At 41.5% G+C, this 21,523-nt stretch overlaps 1 protein-coding gene across 8 annotated transcripts in view; it reads left to right on the forward strand.

The window, feature by feature from the left end:
* KATNAL2 (katanin catalytic subunit A1 like 2) overlaps nt 1-21,523 on the forward strand; it is a 96,380-nt gene that overhangs the window by 41,615 nt on the left and 33,242 nt on the right. For 5 of the 8 annotated variants that reach the window (XM_068563475.1, XM_068563478.1, XM_068563482.1 and 2 more), the window contains exons 2-4: nt 2,880-2,950; nt 16,551-16,717; nt 18,026-18,068. In XM_068563475.1, coding sequence (XP_068419576.1) covers nt 2,880-2,950; nt 16,551-16,717; nt 18,026-18,068 — 281 coding nt within the window. Of the gene's footprint in view, nt 1-2,879; nt 2,951-16,550; nt 16,718-18,025; nt 18,069-21,523 lie in introns of those variants that run through there. The other 3 variants (XM_068563476.1, XM_068563477.1, XM_068563479.1) reach the window with 3 other exon arrangements.

Consider the following 21,523-nt stretch of genomic DNA (forward strand, 5'->3'; position numbering starts at 1 on the left):
TCGTTGAAAAAGTGGTACTATACTTCCTTCACAAGCTCTTTGAAACACAGGTTGCTTCATTTTCTTTATTTTCTGGCAGTCTGAATAAAAACTTATTACCTTAAGCAACAAAACTTTATTTGAATCATTTTGGATGGATATCTTTATAAAATAGTGTTTTACCTGCCTACATAAACAGCAAATATTGAACATAACTGACATTGAATCATAAGAGAATAGTGCATTCAAAAAACAAGAACAAGGGACTTCCCTGGCGGTCCAGTGGTTAAGACTCTGCACTTCCAATGCAGGGGGCGCAGGTTCTATCCCTGGTCTGGGAACCAAGATCCCACGTGACGCATGGTGTGGCAAAAACAAACAAACAAATAAATAAATATTGGGAAACTGCCAGATGTCTTAAAAAAAAAAAAAAGAACAAGATGTTGTGAAAAAGGAACAATCAGAGAATAAGAACAAGCTCTTGGAAGTTAAAAATATTATTGTCTAAATAAATTATGTAGAGTGGTTCAAAGACAAGGCCAAGGAGTTTGCCCAGAAAATAGAAAAAAGAGACAAAGAAAAGGGACACTATAGGAGAAAAAATCTTAAAAGATCAATCCAGGTTATATCCCATTCAATTAATAGAGGTTCTTAAAAATAAACTGGAGAAAACAAAGGGGAGTAATTTATCACAGAAATAATAAAAGGCATTTTCTTTTAGAACGGAAGCATGAGAATGTCCAGCTTGACAACGGCCAGCACAGTGAATGGAAAAAGGCTGGCACCAACGAAACTGTATAATTTCAGAACACCAGAGTTAAAAATAAGATTCTAAAAGCTTCCTGGGAATAAAAGATCCTTTACCTGCAAAGGAATAAGAATGTTATGCCCTTTCAAACTATCAAATTTTTAAATAGAATAGAAACACTTGCAGGCATGCAAATTCTCAACCACATTTATCTCCGTGTACCTTTACTTTAGAGGATGTGTGCTTTACTAAACCAAACCAGTGACCAGTAAAGGAGAAGACTCCATTCCTAGGGGATCCAATGCAGGAAAGTTTCAAAGGGAAATCCCTGGATGAGCACCTATAGCAGGCCTAACAGTCAGCAACCTAGAGTGAAGAGGGAGGGTGGAGGCTCCAGGGAAGCCATGGCTGGGGGGAGTGTAACTGACACATTGTCTGATGTGTTTGATGGTGTGGAAAGTGATGTGAGGGGCCTTTAGAGGTATGTTGGGATTTGAAAATTAGCAATAGGTATATAGAAAAGTAACCAAATTTTTAAAATGAGGCAATTCTTCATTCCAAGGAAAATAATGTTGTCCAGAAATGGTAAAATAACCACAGTACTTTTTGACTCAGCAGCATTATTTACACGGTCGTAATAATGTAATCACTGCATACTGCTATAACTGTAAGGGGAGGAAAGGGTGAGAAGTCTGTAAGGCAGCTTACTGCTCATCTACCTTAACAAGAAGTGAATAGTTTAATGTCTAATATTCATATATTATGAAACAGTGATATGTTTAAAAACATGGAGGCAAATATCAGAAGAAACAGCTAAAGTAATTAAGGTTGTTGCCTCTCGGGAGTGGGGGGAGCGGGTAGTGGAGTGGGACAGAGTCTATTGTTTTTCCTTAAAAATGTATAGTACTATATTACTGAGCCACCCACACGCTACAGCATGGATGAACCTTGATGACATTATGATAAGTGAAATAAGCCAGTCACAAAAGGACAAATGAGTTCCCCCTACACGAGGAACCTGGAATAGACAAATTCACTGAGATAGGAAGTAGAATGGTGATGGCAGGGGTTAGGGGGATGGAGTTATTGTCTAAAGAATATAGAGTTTTAGTTGGGGAAGATAAAAAGTCCTGAAGATGGATGGTAGTGGTAGTTGTGCAATTTGAATATACTTAATGCCACTAAACTGTACACTTAAAAATGGTAAATTTTATGTTATGTATATTTTATCACAATGAAAAAGCAACTTAAAATGAAAGAAAATATAGTACTATTTGATGTTTAAGTAACTGTATGCATTTTTAATTTTATTACATTAATTTTTAGAAAGTGTGGATGAATGCCTGAAAAATTTTTGTGTCATCAGTGTGTTTGTGCCTAGATTTTATGACATAATTTGGGCCACTCATGGGCCTTTTTTGCTTTCGTCCAGTTCTTACCTGTGTTCTCCTTAGATAAAGGTAAGTTATTTTCAAATAAGGGAAGTATTAGTGAAAGTAAATATTTTATGAATACATTTCAGGGGAATTTGAGATACCAGATAACGTAATGTAGCACATTAATACTGTGAGTAAAAGTACAAATTCATCCAGTCTGAATAAGGACATTGTTATGCAGGAATGTCCCCTTTATGGCCTCTGCTACTCAGTGGATATTCTAAGTGCTCAGCTGCGGGGTCCCCCTGAATGGATTATTGGAACTCATCTCCACGTTTGTGCAGGGTCTGGGTGGGACTCCGAGTGAATTTAAGATGCAGTAGCAGGTCAGTACCTGTGACGGTACAGCTTGATTTCTGGCTCATGAGTTTATCATCACTTTCCTTCACCTGGTCCAAATAAACGTGCATATATTTGTTTCTTTGCGGTGATAAGCAACAAAATGCCAATTAGCTTGGCAGTAAGAAGTTAACTAGTCAAGTGCAATCCCAATCGAAATCATTGTACCTTCAGTTTACAATTGAGAAGGCAGCTCTGAGAAGAAAATAACAATGGAAAACAACTTTATATATCCTTAGAGACGTCAAACTGCCTTCCAGCCTTTAAGTTATGCTTCTTGCTTTTGACAGATTACATTTACCGTCAAGGGTTTATTGCTATAAAAGGAGTGTTATATTTCATCGTCGTCTCACCTACATTTTCTTTTTTGTTTACAGTGCGAGATGAGGACAGAAGCACGACGAAAAAATCTTCTTATTTTGATTTTGCATTATTTAACACAAGAAGGGTATGTTACATTACAAATATTTACAGAGATGATTCCTCTCTCTGACCTCTGCTTTTCCAAATACTCACTTTTAAAAACAGTTAATAACTTTATTTTTTAGAGCAGTTTTCTATTTCCAGAAAAATAAAACAGAAAGTGCAGACAGCTCCCATACACCAGCAATACCCTACCCTGCCCCGTCTCCCCTGTTACTAACATCTTACACTGGTGTGGTTCGTTTGTTGTAATTGATGAGTCAATATCGATATATTATTATTAGCTAAAGTCCATAGTTTACATCAGGGTTTGCTCTTGTGTTGTACAGTTCTACGAGTTTTGACAAAGGCATAAAGTCACATATCCACCATTGTAATATCGTACAGAATAGCTTCCCTGCCCTATAATCTCTTGTGCCCTGCCTATCCCTGCCCACCCACAGCAACCTAGACACATACTTTTATCGTCTCATTTACCTAGATATTTTTCACATTATGCATTTGAAAACTTCATTAACAAAGCTACCCAGTTCATGGGATACTTTCCCTTTCCCATTCAGGTTTGAAGATAGTGTAGGCCATTCAAAGAAGGTTTCCGGGGTCCCACTGCTTGCTGGTTAATGTACATAAAGATAACGTTCTTTCTCCCCAATTTTCCTTCTCTCAGAATAAAAGTATTGCATTTCCCTGGACGACCTGTGCTCAGATCTCTTTCCTGTGCGATGCCCATTCTGTAGCTGGCAGGGGGAGGAAATTTGGAATCATTTGAGTTTGGCACCTACCTCATGTGTGAGCACTTACATGAAGGCTGCTGATATGCTGGGAGTTGTGAGAGGGAGAGAGACCACCAAGTATCCGAAGGCTACGCTTTAGAGTTTCCTTTCGTTTCAGTTTTCAGCCAGGAAGAAAATATTCAGTTTTCAGGGTTCGGGCTCAAAACTTTCAAGTCAGAGCAGTGGTTCTCGACCTGGAGAACCCCTCAAAGGACATGTGGCAATGTCTGTAGACCTCTCGGGCGGCACACTGGCATCTAGTGGGAGGAGACCAGGATCCTTCATATGCGCAGGACAGCGCCAAATGTCAATCACGCCAAGATGGAGAAACCCTGCCTTAGAGCAGGAGGAACCAACCAGCTGCTGTATTTCCCCAAAAGGTTGAAAGAGCATCTTTTCCTCTGATAAACAGAGTAGCTATCAGTGAACTAGGAGAGCTACCGTAACTAAAAGCCACATTTGAGAATCTAGTAACCCTGGCGCTGAGGTAGCAAGGAAAGCTGATGAGGGCGGGAGGGCAGGAGGCAGCTGGGACGAGAGTGAGACTTGATCCTTGTTTCTTGAGCTGTGCCAGCAACAGCTGTTTTAAATGAATCTAGTGCCTTCTTGAGGGGAATGACCGTTCTAGGGACCTTGAGGAATTTTTCTGTTAAATTTTAAGGGAAGTAGTATTAGGGTCCCCACTTGAAGAAATCGAGGCTCAGAGGAGTCTAGGAACTTGCCAGAAGTCTCCTGGCGCTAGGTGGGGGCACTTTTGAGGCCTGTCTCACCCCAAGAGTCTTCAGGGTCCAATTCCTCTGCTCCAGTGTGGAAGATTTAGTTTTGTTTGAGGGTCACCTCAGGAAAATCAAAATGTATGTGGGGCATATTTTATGAGTTAAAAAAAAAAAGATGGCTTTTTAAAGTCAGAAAATGAAATCACTGCAACTGTACTTAAGCATCCTTTTATTATCTAAGTCATTGGAGGATTTGAATTTTTTTGCCAAAATTTCAGAGGCACTGCATTTTGGTGACCAATTATAACACTGCACTTCTGAACAAACTTTGTTATTGAGTAATCTGATTTATTTTCTCCCCTGGACTGACCACGTAAGATCTTCAATTACAAAATGTGGCCTTTTTCATAATACCTTAACATCACAATTTTGGAAATGGCCCTTTTCTCAGGGTAAATATGACGAATTGTATCATCTTTAACACAAAAACATTTCTCAGTCCACTTACTTTGAAACAGTTTTATCAGACAGTTCTCTTTTTGGTGTTGGGGATTTAAATTTTATTGAGAAAATGGCTCATTCTTTCCACATCACCACCAGTCTCAGACCAGAGAAATGAGTCCCTCCCCACCCGCCATGGTTGGCAGGCAGGCCAATCAGGTGATTCTCAACTGCTAAATCTCTGTGTCCACACACAGCAAGGGGGTGGAAGCGAGAGCCCGAGCAGAGAAAGGCTGACTTTGGTCCTGTCTGTGCCTTTTTTTCCCCATCTGGAATATGAGAGTGTTCCTGAAGTTGCTCTGCACTGTTCACCATCCATCCGTGGAAAGCAATTCCAAGGGCAGCATGGAGCTGAGTGTCTGCTCTAAGACAAGGGCTGGCGGGTTGGTGTTGTAGGGGGCGCTTCCTGGGTAAAAACACAGACTCAGGAGCCAGCCTGCCTTGGTTCAAATGCCCACTCTACTCTTTGCTAACCAGCGACCTCGGGCAAGTTACTTATTCTCTTTGTTCCTCAGTTACCTTGCTTGTAAAATGGAGTAATGGAAGATAGTATTTAAGTGTCAGGCAGATGTTATTATTATGAGGATTAAATATGTGATATGCTTAGAATAGTGCCTGGCACAGAGTAAGCGTATATGAGTCCTTGCTATTTTTACTATGGAGGAGGTAGGAGTTGGATTTTATTCTTTTAATACCCAACCTGGTTCAGCAAAGGACTTGAAGCAGTGGGAATGTGGGTTTGGCCCATTTTACGTTATCTTTTGATAAAATCTCAGCTCCATTCAAAAAACCCTGAGCTAAATTACCTCAAGGCAGTGTTTTCTAAGCGCGTGGAACACTGAAACAATCGTTCTGCAGAATGTTAATTGATGTAACTTTATTTTATTTATTTTTTTTTTATAAATTTATTTATTTTATTTATTTTTGGCTGCTTTGGGTCTTTGTTGCTGCGCGCGGACCTTCTCTAGTTGCGGCGAGTGGAGGCTACACTTCGTTGCGGTGCGTGGGCTTCTTATTGCGGTGGCTTCTCTTGTTGCAGAGCACGGGCTCTAGGTGTGCGGGCTCAGTAGTTGTGGCACACGGGCTCTAGAGTGCAGGTTCAGTAGTTGTGGTGCACAGGCTTAGTTGCTCCACGGCATGTGGGATCTTCCCGGACCGAGGCTCAAACCCGTGTCCCTGCATTGGCAGGCGGATTCTTAACCACTGCACCACCAGGGAAGGCCAATTGATGTAACTTTAAAAGAGCTTTATGGTCAAGTAAGCTTGGCAAACATTGGGTTAAACCGGGTTAAACAGGTTCTCTTATTTCAGGACTTCTCAGATCCTCTGACTTATTAATGTGCAATGGGAATATCTGTGCTAAAGTCACAGTATTCAGGGCTTTGCAAACCAGTTTGGCCAAGGAACCCTTTTTTTCCTCAGGCCAACTTTAGGGACTAGTTTTCCATGGAACACTCTGAGAAATGCTGCCTTCATAGATTAATTGATCCTTTTAAAACCTGAACTCACCTTACAAGACCCCAACACTGTGAGCATTGTATTAATAGATGCTCGGTAAATGTTATTTGAACAGCCATTAAAGAACTTACTAGCAGGTAGATGGGTAGAATAATTAGACAGCGACTCAGTCGTTTACACAGATAATTCTTGATTTTTATTGTAATGTATTCTGTATTTCAGAAACTGTATCAGAAAGGAGAACTGTAAAAACAAAAAGACAAAAGTCAGATAGCTTTTCCTTCTCCTGCAGGTGCTATTATGGCCTCAAGAGTTTCCTATTTACAAAGCATGCATTTCCCCTTTTTGCCACAAGATGGCCTCTTGAATCTAGAATCGATGAAAATTATACTAGAGTTGATCATTTTCCTGAGACCTGCTGGGAAAGGGACTCACGAGTGGATTATCAAGATGAAAACTAAACTATAGGTATTTTTAAGGACATATCAGTATCAGAAAAGTAGACCTGCCTTTAACGAAAAACTGAGAATTCACAAAGAGGACAGACTATTGTGGATTGGAATAAACAATCAGAGAAAGCTTTGTAGGGAAGGCGATGTGAGCTGGTCTTGAAAAATGTGTAGAATACGGATAGACAGATGGGATGGACAAGGACATTCTAGGCAGGGGCACAGAGAAAGAAGGGGCAGGGTGTAAGTGGAACCACTAGGTAAACAGAAAGAGCAGAGTTCAAATGCATGAGGGAGAGTTAGTGACATCAGACAGTGGAGGGTCATGGCTACAGGTTCTTCTAGGTCTGCACATGCATCTCCTCTGGCCTAAGTCCCTGTTAACAGCCTCCTCGTCTCTCCTACTCTGTCTTTCTCTTTACTGCTCATGCCTCTTTTTGAAGTCTTGTCCTGTCACTCTGTTGGTTAAGAATTTCCAGTGGTTCCTCCTGCCAACCCTATTAAGTTCAGACATCATTCAAGCCCAAACAGTGGAATAGGAACACAGAAGCAGTTCTGTTCCCCTGATCAGTTAGTTTAGGAAATATGGGGCCTGCCATCATCTATTCTTTTCTTTTTTAAACATCTTTATTGGAGTATAATTGCTTTACAATGTTGTGTTAGTTTCTGCTGTATAACAAAGTGAATCAGCCAAATGCATAGGTATATATCCCCATATCCCCTCCCTCTCTTGTCTTCCTCCCACCCTCCTTATCCCACCCCTCTAGGTGGTCGCAAAGCACCGAGCTGATCTCCCTGTGCTATGCAGCTGTTTCCCACTAGCTATCTATTTTACATGTAGTAATGTATATATGTCAGTGTTACTCTTTCATTTCGTCCCAGCTTACCCTTCCCCCTCCCCGTGTCCTCAAGTCCATTCTCTACGTCTGTGTCTTTATTCCTGTCCTGCCACTAGGTTCATCAGAACCTTTTTTTTTTTTTTTTTTTTAAGTTTCCATATATCTGTGTTACCATACAGTATTTGTTTTTCTCTTTCTGACTTACTTCACTCTGTATGACAGACTCTAGGTCCATCTACCTCACTACAAAGAACTCAATTTCGTTCCTTTTTATGGCTGAGTAATATTCCACTGTATATATGTGTCACATCTTCTTTATCCATTCATCTGTCAATGGAAACTTAGCTTGCTTCCATGTTCTGGCTATTGTAAATAGTGTTGCAATGAACGTTGTGGTACATGACTCTTTTTGAACTATGGTTTTCTCAGGGCATATGCCCAGTAGTGGGATTGCTGGGTCATATGGTAGTTCTATTTTTAGTTTTCTAAGGAACCTCCATAGTGTTCTCCATAGTGGCTGTATCAATTTACATTCCCACCAACAGTGCAAGAGGGTTCCCTTTTCTCCACACCCTCTCCAGAATTTATTGTTTGTAGATTTTTTGATGATGGCCATTCTGACTGGTGTGAGGTGATACCTCATTGTAGTTTTGATTTGCATTTCTCTAATGATTAGTGATGTTGAGCATCCTTTCATGTGTCTGTTGGCAATCTGTATGTCTTCTTTGGAGAAATGTCTGTTTAGGTCTTCTGCCCATTTTTGGATTGAGTTGTTTGTTTTTTTGATATTGAGCTGCATGAGCTGCTTGTATATTTTGGAGATTAATCCTTTCTGAGTTGCTTCATTTGCAAATATTTTCTCCCATTCTGAGAGTTGTCTTTTCGTCTTATTTATAGTTTCCTTTGCTGTGCAAAAGATTTTAAGTTTCATTAGGTCCCATTTGTTTATTTTTGTTTTTATTTCCATTTCTCTAGGAGGTGGGTCAAAAAGAATCTCGCTATGATTTATGTCATAGAGTGTTCCTCCTATGTTTTCCTCTAAGAGTTTTATAATGTCTGTCCTTATATTTAGGTCTTTAAGCCATTTTGAGTTTATTTTTGTATATGGTGTTAGGGAGTGCTCTAATTTCATTCTTTTACGTGTAGCTGTCCAATTTTCCCAGCACCACTTATTGAAGAGGCTGTCTTTTCTCCAGTGTATATTCTTGCCTCCTTTATCACAGATAAGGTGACCATATGCACGTGGGTTTATCTCTGGGCTTTCTATCCTGTTACACTGATCTATATTTCTGTTTTTGTGCCAGTACCATACTGTCTTGATTACTGTAGCTTTGTAGTATAGTTTGAAGTCAGGGAGCCTGAATCCTCCAGTTCCATTTTTCTTTCTCAAGATTGCTTTGACTATTCGGGGTCTTTTGCATTTCCATAAAAATTGTGAAATTTTTTGTTCTACTTCTGTGAAAAATGCCATTGGTAGTTTGATAGGGACTGCATTGAATCTGTAGATTGCTTTGGGTAGGAGAGTCATTTTCACAATGTTGATTCTTCCAATCCAAGAACATGGTATATCTCTCCATCTATTTGCATCATCTTTAACTTCTTTCATCAGTGTCTTATAGTTTTCTGCATAGAGGTCTTTTGTCTCCTAAGGTAGGTTTATTCCTAGGTATTTAATTGTTTTTGTTGCAATGGTAAATGGGAGTGTTTCCTTAATTTCTCTTTCATATTTTTCATCATTAATGTATAGGAATGCAAGAGATTTCTGTGCATTAATTTTGTATCCTGCTACTTTACCAAATTCATTGATTAGCTCTAGTAGTTTTCTGATAGCATCTTTAGGATTCTCTGTGTATAGTACCATGTCATCTGCAAACAGTGACAGTTTTACTTCTGCTTTTCCATTTTGGATTCCTTTTATTTCTTTTTCTTCTCTGATTGCTGTGGTTAAAACTTCCAAAACTATGTTGAATAATAGTGGTGAGAGTGGGTAACCTTGTCTTGTTCCTGATCTTAGAGGAAATGGTTTCAGTTTTTCACAATTGAGGATGATGTTGGCTCTGGGTTTGTCATATATGGCCTTTATTATGTTGAGGAAAGTTCCCTCTATGCCTACTTTCTGGAGGGTTTTTATCATAAATGGGTGTTGACTTTTGTCAAAAGCTTTTTCTGCATCTACTGAGATTATCATATGGTTTTTATCCTTTAGTTTGTTAATATGGTGTATCACCTTGATTGATTTGCATGTATTGAAGAATCCTTGCATTCCTGGGATAAACCCCACTTGATCATGGTGTATGATCCTTTTAATGTGCTGTTGGATTCTGTTTGCTAGTATTTTGTTGAGGATTTTTGCATCTATGTTCATCAGAGATATTGGTCTGTAGTTTTCTTTCTTTGTGACATCTTTGTCTGGTTTTGGTATCAGGGTGATGGTGGCCTCGTAGAATGAGTTTCGGAGTGTTTCTCCCTCTGCTATATTTTTGAAGGGTTTGAGAAGGATAGGTGTTAGCTCTTCTCTAAATGTTTGATAGAATTCACCTGTGAAGCCATCTGGTCCTGGGCTTTTGTTTGTTGGAAGATTTTAAATCACAGTTTCAATTTCAGTGCTTGTGACTGGTCTGTTCATATTTTCTATTTCTTCCTGGTTCAGTCTTGGAAGGTTGTGCTTTTCTAAGAATTTGTCCATTTCTTCCAGGTTGTCCATTTTATTGGCATATAGTTGCTTATAGTAATCTCTCCTGATCCTTTGTATTTCTGCAGTGTCAGTTGTTACTTCTCCTCTTTCATTTCTAATTCTATTGATTTGAGTCTTCTCCCTTTTTTCTTGATGAGTCTGGCTAATGGTGTATCAATTTTGTTTATCTTCTGAAAGAACCAGCTTTTAGTTTTATTGATCTTTGCTATCGTTTCATTCATTTCTTTTTCATTTATTTCTGATCTGATCTTTATGATTTCTTTCCTTCTGCTAACTTTGGGTTTTTTTTGTTTTTCTTTCTCTAATTAGTTTAGGTGTAAGGTTAGGTTGTTTATTTGAGGTTTTTCTTGTTTCTTGAGGTAGGATTGTATTGCTATAAACTTCCCTCTTAAAACTGCCTTTGCTGCATCCCATAGATTTTGGGTTGTCGTGTTTTCATTGCCATTTGTTTCCAGGTATTTTTTGATTTCCTCTTTGTTTTCTCCAATGATCTCTTGGTTATTCAGCAGCATGTTGTTTAGCCTCCCCGTGTTGGTATTTTTTACAGTTTTTTCCCTGTAATTGATATCTAGTCTCATAGAGTTGTGGTCAGAAAAGATACTTAAGGGCTTCCCTAGTGGCGCAGTGGTTGAGAATCTGCCTGCCGATGCAGGGGACACGGGTTCGAGCCCTGGTCTGGGAGGATCCCACATGCCGCGGAGCAACTAGGCCCGTGAGCCACAATTACTGAGCCTGCGCATCTGGAGCCTGTGCTCCGCAACAAGAGAGGCCGCGATGGTGGGGGGCCCGCGCACTGCGATGAAGAGTGGCCCCCGCTTGCCGCAACTGGAGAAAGCCCTCACACAGAAACGAAGACCCAACACAGCCATAAATAAATAAATAAATAAAAATTAAAAAAAAAAAAAAAGAAAAGATACTTAATACGATTTCAGTTTTCTTAAATTTACAATGGCTTGATTTGTGACCCAAGATATGGTCTATCCTGGAGAATGTTCCATGAACACTTGAGAAGAAAGTGTATTCTGTTGTTTTTGGATGGAATGTCCTATAAATAGCAATTAAGTCCAGTTTGTTTAATGTGTCATTTAAAGCTTGTGTTTCCTTATTTATTTTCCTTTTGGATGATCTGTCCATGGGTGAAAATGGGGTGTTAAAGTCCCCTACTATTATTCTGTTACTGTCAATTTCCTCTTTTATGGCTGTTAGCATTTGCCTTATGTATTGATGTGCTCCTATGTTGGGTGCATAAATATTTACAATTGTTATATCTTCTTCTTGGATTGATCCCTTGATCGTTATGTAGTGTCCTTCTTTGTCTCTTGTAATAGTCTTTATTTTAAAGTCTATTTTGTCTGATTTGAGAATTGCTACTCCAGTTTTCTTTTGATTTCCATTTGCATGGAATATCTTTTTCCACCCCCTCACTTTCAGTCTGTATGTGTCCCTAGGTCTGAAGTGGGTCTCTTGTAGACAGCATATATATGGGTCTTGTTTTTGTATCCATTTAGCCAGTCTATGTCCTTTGGTTGGAGCATTTAATCCATTTACATTTAAGGTAATTATCGATATACATGTTCCTATTACCATTTTATTAATTGTTTTGGCTTTGTTTTTGTAGGTCTTTTCCTTCTCTTGTGTTTCCTGCCTAGAGAAGTTCCTTTAGCATTTGTTGTAAAGCTGGTTTGGTTGTGCTGAATTCTCTTAACTTTTGCTTGTATGTAAAGGTTTTAATTTCTCCGTCAAATCTGAATGAGATCCTTGCTGGGTAGAGTAATCTTGGTTGTAGGTTTTTCCCTTTCATCACTTTAAATATGTCCTGGCACTCCCTTGTGGCTTGCAGAGTTTCTGCTGAAAGATCAGCTGTTCACCTTCTGTGGATTCCCTTGTATGTTTTTGTTGCTTTTCCCTTGCTGCTTTGAGTGTTTTTACTTTGTATTTAATTTTTGATAGTTTGGTTAATATGTGTCTCAGTGTGTTTTTCTTTGGGTTTATCCCGTGTGGGACTCTCTGTGCTTCCTAGACTTGATTGACTATTTACTTTCCCATGTTAGGGAAGTTTTCGATTATAATCTCTTCAAATATTTTCTCAGACCCTTTCTTTTTCTCTTCTTCTGGGACCCCTATAATTCGAATGTTGGTGCTTTTAATGTTGTCTCAGAGGTCTCTGAGACTGTCCTCAATTCTTTTCATTCTTTTTTCTTTATTCTGCTCCCTGGCAGTTATTTCCACCATTTTATCTTCCAGCTCACTTATCCATTCTTCTGCCCCAGTTATGCTGCGGTTGATTCCTTCCAGAGTGTTTATTTTTAATTAATTTATTTAATTTATTTATTTTTGGCTGCATTGGGTCTTCGTTGCTGTGTGCGAGCTTTCTCTAGTTGCGGAGAGCCAGGGCTATTCTTCATTGCAGTGTGCGGGCTTCTTATTGTGGTGGCTCCTCTTGTTGTGGAGCACAGGCTCTAGAGTGCAGGCTCAGTAGTTGTGGCACACAGGCTCAGTAGTTGGGGCTCACGGGCTCTAGAACGCAGGCTCAGTAGTTGTGGCGCACGGGCTTAGTTGCTCTGCAGCATGTGGGATCTTCCCGGACCAGGGCCCGAACCCGTGTCCCCTGCATTGGCAGGCGGATTCTTAACCACTGCGCCACCAGGGAAGCCCTAGAGTATTTTTAATTTTAATAATTGTGTTGTTCCTCACTGTTTGTTTGCTCTTTAGTTCCTCTAGATCCTTGTTAAATGTTTCTTGTATTTTCTCCATTCTGTTTCCGAGATTTTGGATCATCTTTACTATCATTACTCTGAATTCTTTTTCAGGTAGGTTGTCTATTTCGTCTTCATTTCTTTGGTCTTGTAGGTTTTTAACTCGCTCCTCGTCTGTAACATATTTTTTTGTCGTTTAAGTTTTTTGTTTTTGTTGTTGGGTAGTGCTGTATTCTTGTCTTACTGTTTGTTTGGCCTGAGATGTCCAGCACTGGAGTTTGCACTCAGTTGGATAGAGCTGGGTCTTGGTGCTGAGATGAGGACCTCTGGGAGGCCTCACTCCGATTCATATTCCCTGGGGTCTGAGGTTCTCTGTTAGTCCAGCAGTTTGGACTCAGAGCTCCCACCACAGGAGCTCGGGTCCAACCACCAGCCTGGGAACCAAGATCCTGCAAGCTTTGTGGCATGGAAAAAAAAAAAAGAAAGAAAGAAAAAAAGGAACAGTACAATATCAAAGAATAAAAAACAAAATAACATTACATACATAAAATATATATTAGGAAAAATAAAACTATAATTGAAACAACTACAACAAGGTAAAATAAAACCACAACAGAGAAAAGAAAATAAAAAGCATGGGGGGGGGGAGGGTGGGGAACAAGCCAGAAGCAGAGAACAATAACAAAGAATAAAGAATAAAAGAAAATTAGGAAAATAAAAGATTTATTAGGAAAAATAAAAATATAAAAGAATCAACAACAATGAATTAACAAGGTAAAACAGAAGCCCAATCTAAAAGAAGAAAAAAGAAAAAAAAAAAAGCCTTGGCTATGGGGGTGGAGTTTAGGCGGGGTGGAATTTAGGCAGGGGTGGGGTTTAGGGTGGGGCGGGACCTAGGCTGGTGGGAGGTGACGTTTGAGCGTGGGGTAGGGCCTAGGCTCAGGACCCAAGCAGCCCGGAAAAGGCCTTGGGGGTGGGGCCATGTTCATGCGTGGGGCGGGGCCTCTGCTTAGGACCTGTGTGGAAGGGGAGAGGCAGCACGTGGAAAGGAGGGCCTCTGGAGTGTGGAGTTACGGAGTTTGTAGGTAGGGCCCTGGGTGAGGGTGTGTGGGTGGGGTTTAGGCCCATCGCGTTGGAGGGGGTCTCTGAGTGTAGAGGTGGGGCCCTGGGTGGGGGTGTAGGGGCGGGGCTTGGGTTCTGCGCAGCAGGAGGGAGGCTCTGAGGGCAGAGGCTTAGGCCCGGGAGCCCAACAGGCTTCCCGGTGCCTAAGTGGACAGGGAAAGCGCTGGCCCCGTTCCCTTCCGTTCCTTCATGCCCCTACCCCACCATCTTCCCCAGCGTCTTCCCCGTCGCCGCTGGACCCCTAACCGTGGGTGGGTCCCGCTGGGTGTAGAACTCCTCCCCTCCCAGCCACCCCTCAGGGATGCCGGTCCTGGAGGTCTGGCCTTTCCTTTTGCTCCCCCTTCCCTCCCTCCCACTACCTCAGGACCCGTGTGGCTGGAGGGGGCCTAGGTGGGCAGAGGATCAGGCCGGGTATCTCAGCAGGTTCCTGGGGGCCCAAGTGGGCAGGGGAAACCTGGCCACGCTCCCTTTGGATCCTCTGCCCTCCCAGTGTTCCCCAGTTTCCCACTTTGGGCATGGGATCCCTTCCCCTCCCCCAGCCGCCCCTCGGGCGCCACTCCCGTCCTGCCTCCACTTCTCCTCCCCCTGCACTCCCCCCACACCCCACGTCCTACCCGGTCGCTGGGGGTTCCTCCCGTCCCCTTAGGTGTCCATGGTCCCCCTCCGGTGCCTGGTAGGCGCCCTAGTTGTGAGGAGACGCAAATTCCAGATCCTCCTAATATGCCATCTTGATTCCGCCCCCCATCATCTAGTCTTATAATTTTTGTTTAAGTCAAAACCCTCTGATGGGGAGGGAGACGCAAGAGGGAGGAGATATGGGGATATATGTATATGTATAACTGATTCACTTTGTTATAAAGCAGAAACTAACACACCATTGTAAAACAGTTATACTCCAATAAAGATGTTAAAAAAAAAAAAGACTCCCCCCCCCCCAAAAAAAAAAAAAACCCTATGATCCTGGAAAGAGTTCAGAATGTAATGTGATGTCAGCAATCTTTATATTGCTGACAATAAAAGCAATCTTTATATACACAAGCAATCTATAGTGTAGGGTCCCATCTTCCTTTTTTTTTTTTTTTTTGAACAAGTGCATATATGTAAGTATGTGTGTTTTTAGTTATTTAAAAAATGTTTGGAAAGAGGGAAAATGTTAACAGTCATTACCTCTGAGTAGTGGAATGTTCTTTTGACTCATCTGTATTTTCTAGTGTTTTCTTAAATGAACATGTATTACATCATACTAAACAAAAATTATTAATAAAAAATGTATTTAGTTTTTCTGTCTGTAGAATGGGGATTAAGACATCGAGTAGAAGCGTGGTGAGCCATTAATAAGTATAGAAGCTGACTGACTACAGTCAATTGATGTTTGCAAATTCTTTAAAATTAGCAAGGTCATTGGAAAGAGCCACAGCAACCTCTTTCAAGGAAGTCCAATCTTCTAACTGATCTGAATCTGGGACAGGGAAGGAAGCATAATAAAAAAAAGTTTTCTCCTCTACCTTCCCAGATTTGAAATCAAAGAGAAAGCACTCTAATAACTGCAATGAAAATTCTTAATCTGAGGTCCTTGGATGAGCTCCTGGAATTGTATGCTAATTTGTGCATATTGCACATTTTTCAGGAGAGAATGTTTGGTTTTAGAAGAAGTTAGGGACTCAGATTAAAACCAGAGAGTTTTTCCACTTTCAGAGGATTGTGAGACAAGGAGCTTGCCTTCATTGCTGAGACCACTTAAGTCAGATGGCCTTACACCTGACCACGTTAAAAATGAGTGAGAAACCCATGGTGATGACACTGCATGCATGCAGAGGCACCTGGTAGTATAATCTGTGACTGATGACGAAATTATCAGAAATGTAATACATCCAAGTAGATGACGTCTTCTTATACTACATTTCCTCGGTGATGTTGATCAACATATTTTTGGAATTCCCTTTAGAGCACATGACATATTCTTTTGAGTTACCTCACTGACGGCAAATCTTGCTTGTTGGGGTTGAATTGGGGTTTTATCAGTTGTCAAATGTTACCTAAAATGAATACTGGTAAATAAAGAAGTAATCATGTTGGGCAAATAATCATCTTTGGCTAAAAATGAGTAAAAGTAAATTACAAGACATTTTCTTAGTTGGTTTACTTATTTGACTTTTAAGTACTTCCAAAATGTTTTGAAAGACAATATTTGGATATACTTAACCTATGTGGGGCTTCTTACTCTATAGGCAAACCTCATATATTCTAGTTTTCATTTGATGTACTCTTTTATATAAGCTCACTATTTGTATTGAGTCTCCTTGGACTTTTGATGCCTGTTTGCCTTTATTCTTTTTACCTAGAGTTAATTTTTCCTTTCTTCTGTGAAATGGCCAGATATATTGATGCAGCCAATGCTTTGGAGCAAGAAACTAAACTGGGGTTACGACGCTTTGAAGTTTGTGACAACGTTGATCTTGAAACTATTTTGATGGAATATGAGAGCTATTATTTTGTAAAATTTCAGAAATACCCCAAAATTGTCAAAAAGGCATCCGACACAGGTATCTTTAAGTTTCTTGTTTCTTCCTCATTTTATTTCCAGATGGATGATGTCCCCCACCCTACAGTGAAGGAATAGACCAGAACGATTGTGTAGCCTCTCTTAGATCCAGTGCAGACAATTTAAACATGACATCTGGACATTGACGTCCCTTTTGTCACGTTGGCATTTGTTTGAGGACAGTGTGATTTAGGGCAGTGAAAGCAAAACCCCAGTGTGTCACAGGTACTTTTTAGAAGATCAACATTACTTTCATTTCTTTAGAGATGAAAAGAGCTGTTGGAAGACAGTAAATGACAGAAGACTTTTTTCTTGTTGGGAAGACCTATTATCTAGCTTGAAAATAACATGAAAATGAGTATTGGTGAGGCTAATAGCTCATGTATAGATAATGAAATGCTTTTGAAAGCCATCAATCCAGATAATGAGCAATATAATGCGAAGACCCAGTATAGGTTAACAGTCAAGGAGGTTGGCTGGAGGAAAGATCTAAAGTTAGGGCCCTGTGTTTTGTAGTGACATTGACTTAGAAGTCTGTAAATGGGGGAAGTAATTATAAACCAAGGGTGATCATTGTCCTGTTTACAAGGCACTTGTTAAGCCACAGACTTTAACATTTCATGTGGGGACCAGGAAACCAAGAGGAATATCAATTAAAAATAGCCAGCACTGAATCTCAGAGCTGGAGGTGTTCCGAGAGGGTGGTGTTTTATCTGAGCTCCCTTCCAATGCAGGGTTCAAAGCTCCACATCCTTGGCTGGTTGTTGGATCTGGGTTTTGGCAGAAAATGCACTGACTCCTAACCACTGGGCCACCAGGGCTGTTATTGACACGATCTGATATCTAGAATGCTAGTTCTAGCTTGGAACCACACTCCCCTGGGATATTGGACACAATGTCTCTTTTTTTAAGGTAAACAGGCAGAATAGACTGTTAAGTGTTCCCTGGCAGGCTCATGCAATCATCCTGGTGTCCCAGGGACCACAGCAAAATGGTGTCAAGTTCATGAAAACTTAATAAAATGGTAACTATAAAGCTAGCCCACATTGATGGTGCCACTGAGTCTGTGGTCTCCAACATCTTTAATATCTGAGGTCTTTGCGGTCCTTGTGTGGAAATGCTTGGGAAGCATGGGCTTCTTTCTCTTCGCCGGTAGGTAATTCCACTTCTCTCTGGATGAGAATAGCTTAGAGTTTCTGGATGTAGCACACATTTTAAGAACAATGTAAAAGGACAAACATACCTGAAAAATCGCTTTCTCTTAAAAATTAAATCTTTCCTTTTCCTCCCAATGTTTGTTTTGCCACAGCAGAAAATAATTTACCACAAAGAAGTGGAGGGAAGACCAGAAGGTAAAGTAAATGGTAATTCTTCTTGACCAACCCGACTCTAGGAGTTTGTGGGATCCATTTCCAGAAGATTCTCTAGTGCAGCTCCATGTCTGCCTACCAGCAATATACCAGACTGTGGTCCTGTGACCTTGGTGGACCCAGCCACGGGTTCCCCTCATGTTACAGATGTTCAGGACATGTACCAATGTCTGTTGGTTCTCTGGTTTTACCACAAAGAATTGCATCCACTGATGCTCTGTCTTTCTAGGCTGGGTGGTATGAAAAATATGGACCTCAGAGATTAAAAGACCCATGTTTAGCTCCCAGCTCTGCCACTTACAAGCTTGGAGCAGGAGTCTGACACATAGTGAGTTCCTGCCACATAGTAAGCACCCAAGAAATATTATTTTCCCTTTTCAGATCGTGCCTGTCATTTCTTTGTGCGCTCCAGATCACATGTCCTGACTGTCTGAAGGGAATCAGGTCTATCTTTTCCTCTCCTTTTCTCATGCTCACCTTATATTTCTTTCTCCAGCTTCTCAAATCCAAGTCTCATCTGGCACTTGCGGTATCTGATTAGGGCCCCTCTGTCTCTTGACCATCCTGGGTTGACACAGGCCCCCAGTCTTGCCTCAGTGTCCATCCCATTCCTCTCTTCACTCCAGACCACACCCCTGTCGTCGGAGCCTGTTCAGAAATGCCCTGGACGGCACAGCTTTGGGGCATCAAGGCCTGTGGATTTTTGCTCTTACAATAAAGCCCAGACCTCAGGGGAAGGTGGAAGTGGGCTTCCGGTAGGGGCCACACAACCACTCAGGCAGTGAACAAAATTTTTTACAATCTTAGAATGCAATTGAAAGGAGAAAACTTAGATTGTGATCATAAGCAGCTCATTAGGCCGTCAAGAAGTGTTGTGAGTTCCACGAATCCCACTAGGCTCTCTGCTCTGTGACTCCAGTCCCTTGCCTGCAGCCTAAGAAGGAAGGCACTGAGACACCTCACCTTTTAGGAGCGAAGGTGTTTGACTTCGCTGACAGAAGAGCCGTGGAGCCCGTGCCTGCTTCATGATGACACTCACGGTGATGGTCAGCCTGAGGCTACCTTTGCTTTGTGCGATTCTTTAGGAACAGGTTTACTGTTTTGAGCAAAGTGTTCTTCTTTTATTTATAGTTTCCATAAAGCTAGTCAGACTCTGGTAGTAAATGATAACTACTTGGGAACAGAAACAGTGACAAGCATTTTAAGAGGCAGCTTTGGGAGCGCATTTGGATTCTGATGGCTTTTCAGCCACACATTCATGTCTGGAACTTCCTCAGCATTCCTTACCTGGCAGAACGTTCTGTGAGTGAATGTCCCTGGAGCCCTTTGCCTCCCTTTAGGGCTGGAGCATGGTGGCATAGGACAGCTGGGGGCTTCTTCAGCCCCTCTCTGGGTAGCTGTTTGTACATGGCAACCATCGAGGTTGGATGGCAAATGGTTGGCGTCAGGAAGGATAACTAGAAGAGTGATGCATGGTGTTTGTGTATAATTTTCTACTCAAAATAGTTATTGAAATGAGAGGTTGTGCCATGAGACTGGATATTAACAAATGAAAGTGCTTTTTCCTAATTCCTGCATCTCACACCAGAGAGCAAGCTCCCACTTTACAGATTTGCAGATGACCCAAAGGAGGAAAGATTATCTTGTGTGACAAATGACAGAATTAGAATGCCAAAAGATCTTGACAAATTAGGAGATGGGTCCAAAATAGCAAGATGAACTGTAATGAAATAATGTTTAAGGTCTAATCAAAGATTCATAACAAATAGCTCCCTTATTACAAAATCTGAGACCTAGAAATCTGAGTGACAGAAGATGCAGTGTGAGTCAACAGTACGACGTGATTGCTAATGTGGTCTCGGGCCTCATCAATAGAAACACAGCATCCAAAAAGTAGGAAGTGACTCTATTCCAGTCAGATGACAGCGGACAAAGGGAAGATGACCAGGATGAGGATGACTTTGGGAGCCAGGTAACCTTAGGAGTGCTTGGAGCAACTGGAGGTGTTTAGCTTGAAGAACAGAAGACTTGGGGTGGGGGTGGGCGCCTAGAACAACACGGTGGCAGTCTTCACTTTCTAAAGAGGGATTGGGCCTTCTTTGCAGAATTCCATAGGGCACACCAAGGACTGGTGACTGAAGTTAAAACAGGGTGAATTTGGTTTCATATTCAGAAGAATTTTATAATCCTCAGAGCTGATTGGAAATGATTTGCATTGCTTGTACATTAGTGCACTTGTCTTTGGTCATGTCAAAGCAAATCTGTGAATCAGTTACCTCCAGTGGGAAAATGACTCCCAGTTCCTCGCCAGCCTCACAAGGATGTTTAGGCACGTTGTATATATATATATGTGTGTGTGTGTGTGTGTGTGTGTGTGTGTATATCTCCTTCATTTAAATCAATGCTATTCATAGGGTTGGTACTTGTACAATGCTTGGCACTCATTTCATAGACATTTGATTTTTGTGCCAGCAAAATGCCTAAGGGACAGACATTCTTGTTCCTAGGTTACAGATGAAAGACAAATGCCCTGAGAAACCACCAGTTGTCCACCTCTTATGACACTCACCCCAGTGGGCCCAACACTGGGATCACCATGAGCGGACATTGGTGGTGGAATTGGCGTGGGTGGTCTTGCTGGCCAAATAACTATACGTTTATATTAGACACCAGTAACTTTTTCTTTCCTACAAAAAAATGGGGTTGAAATAGCAGCTCTGTGAGACCACTTAGAACATGGGGAGAAATACTTCTAGCGAACGTCCTGTAAATGCTCCTCACGTGAGGGACGAGAACCAAACAACTTCCCTTGGGGGAACTCATGTCTGCCCCCCCCCGAGCACACCCTGCCTCTCTCTGGATATCATCGCCTACCTGAAAATATTCCATGTCTACTTATGCGGACGTAGCGACAGGTTTATTTTACCTTTGAATTGATGTATGACATAAACACAGTCAATTGCATGCATACTCTTTCAACCACCACAAGTCCCACCGCCGGGTGGGCCCCCTTCCAGGCAAGGCTCCCCGTCTCCACCAGAGTTAGCTACCACTGGGACTTCCTGCCCCATCAGTTCATTTTGCCTCAAGTGAACAATATTTGGTGAAAATTTGTTCTGCAAATATGAATGATCTGTGACAGCAGAGATGAGGGAACTTTTACCTCCCTTCCACAAGCCACTTTTGATGCTGGCTGTGCGCGGCTTGAAAGGCAGTAGGCAGGGTGCACCCAGCACGATGGATTGAAACGACGGACAGATGCCCAAGACTTCCTAACGTTTCTTAATTTGAGCAGGAGGACTCCTTCCTCCCCCCACCTTTCCCGCACCTGGTCTGAGTGCTCTTCTTTAAGGAAGGTGGTAAGAAACATCGGAGGAATGCTTGTAGAACAGTGTGTTCTTAGGGATAGAAAGCTATCTGTAGAAGCCAGGTGGTAT

The sequence above is a fragment of the Eschrichtius robustus genome, chromosome 14 (assembly GCF_028021215.1).
Source record: "Eschrichtius robustus isolate mEscRob2 chromosome 14, mEscRob2.pri, whole genome shotgun sequence".
Lineage (NCBI taxonomy): Eukaryota > Metazoa > Chordata > Mammalia > Artiodactyla > Eschrichtiidae > Eschrichtius > Eschrichtius robustus.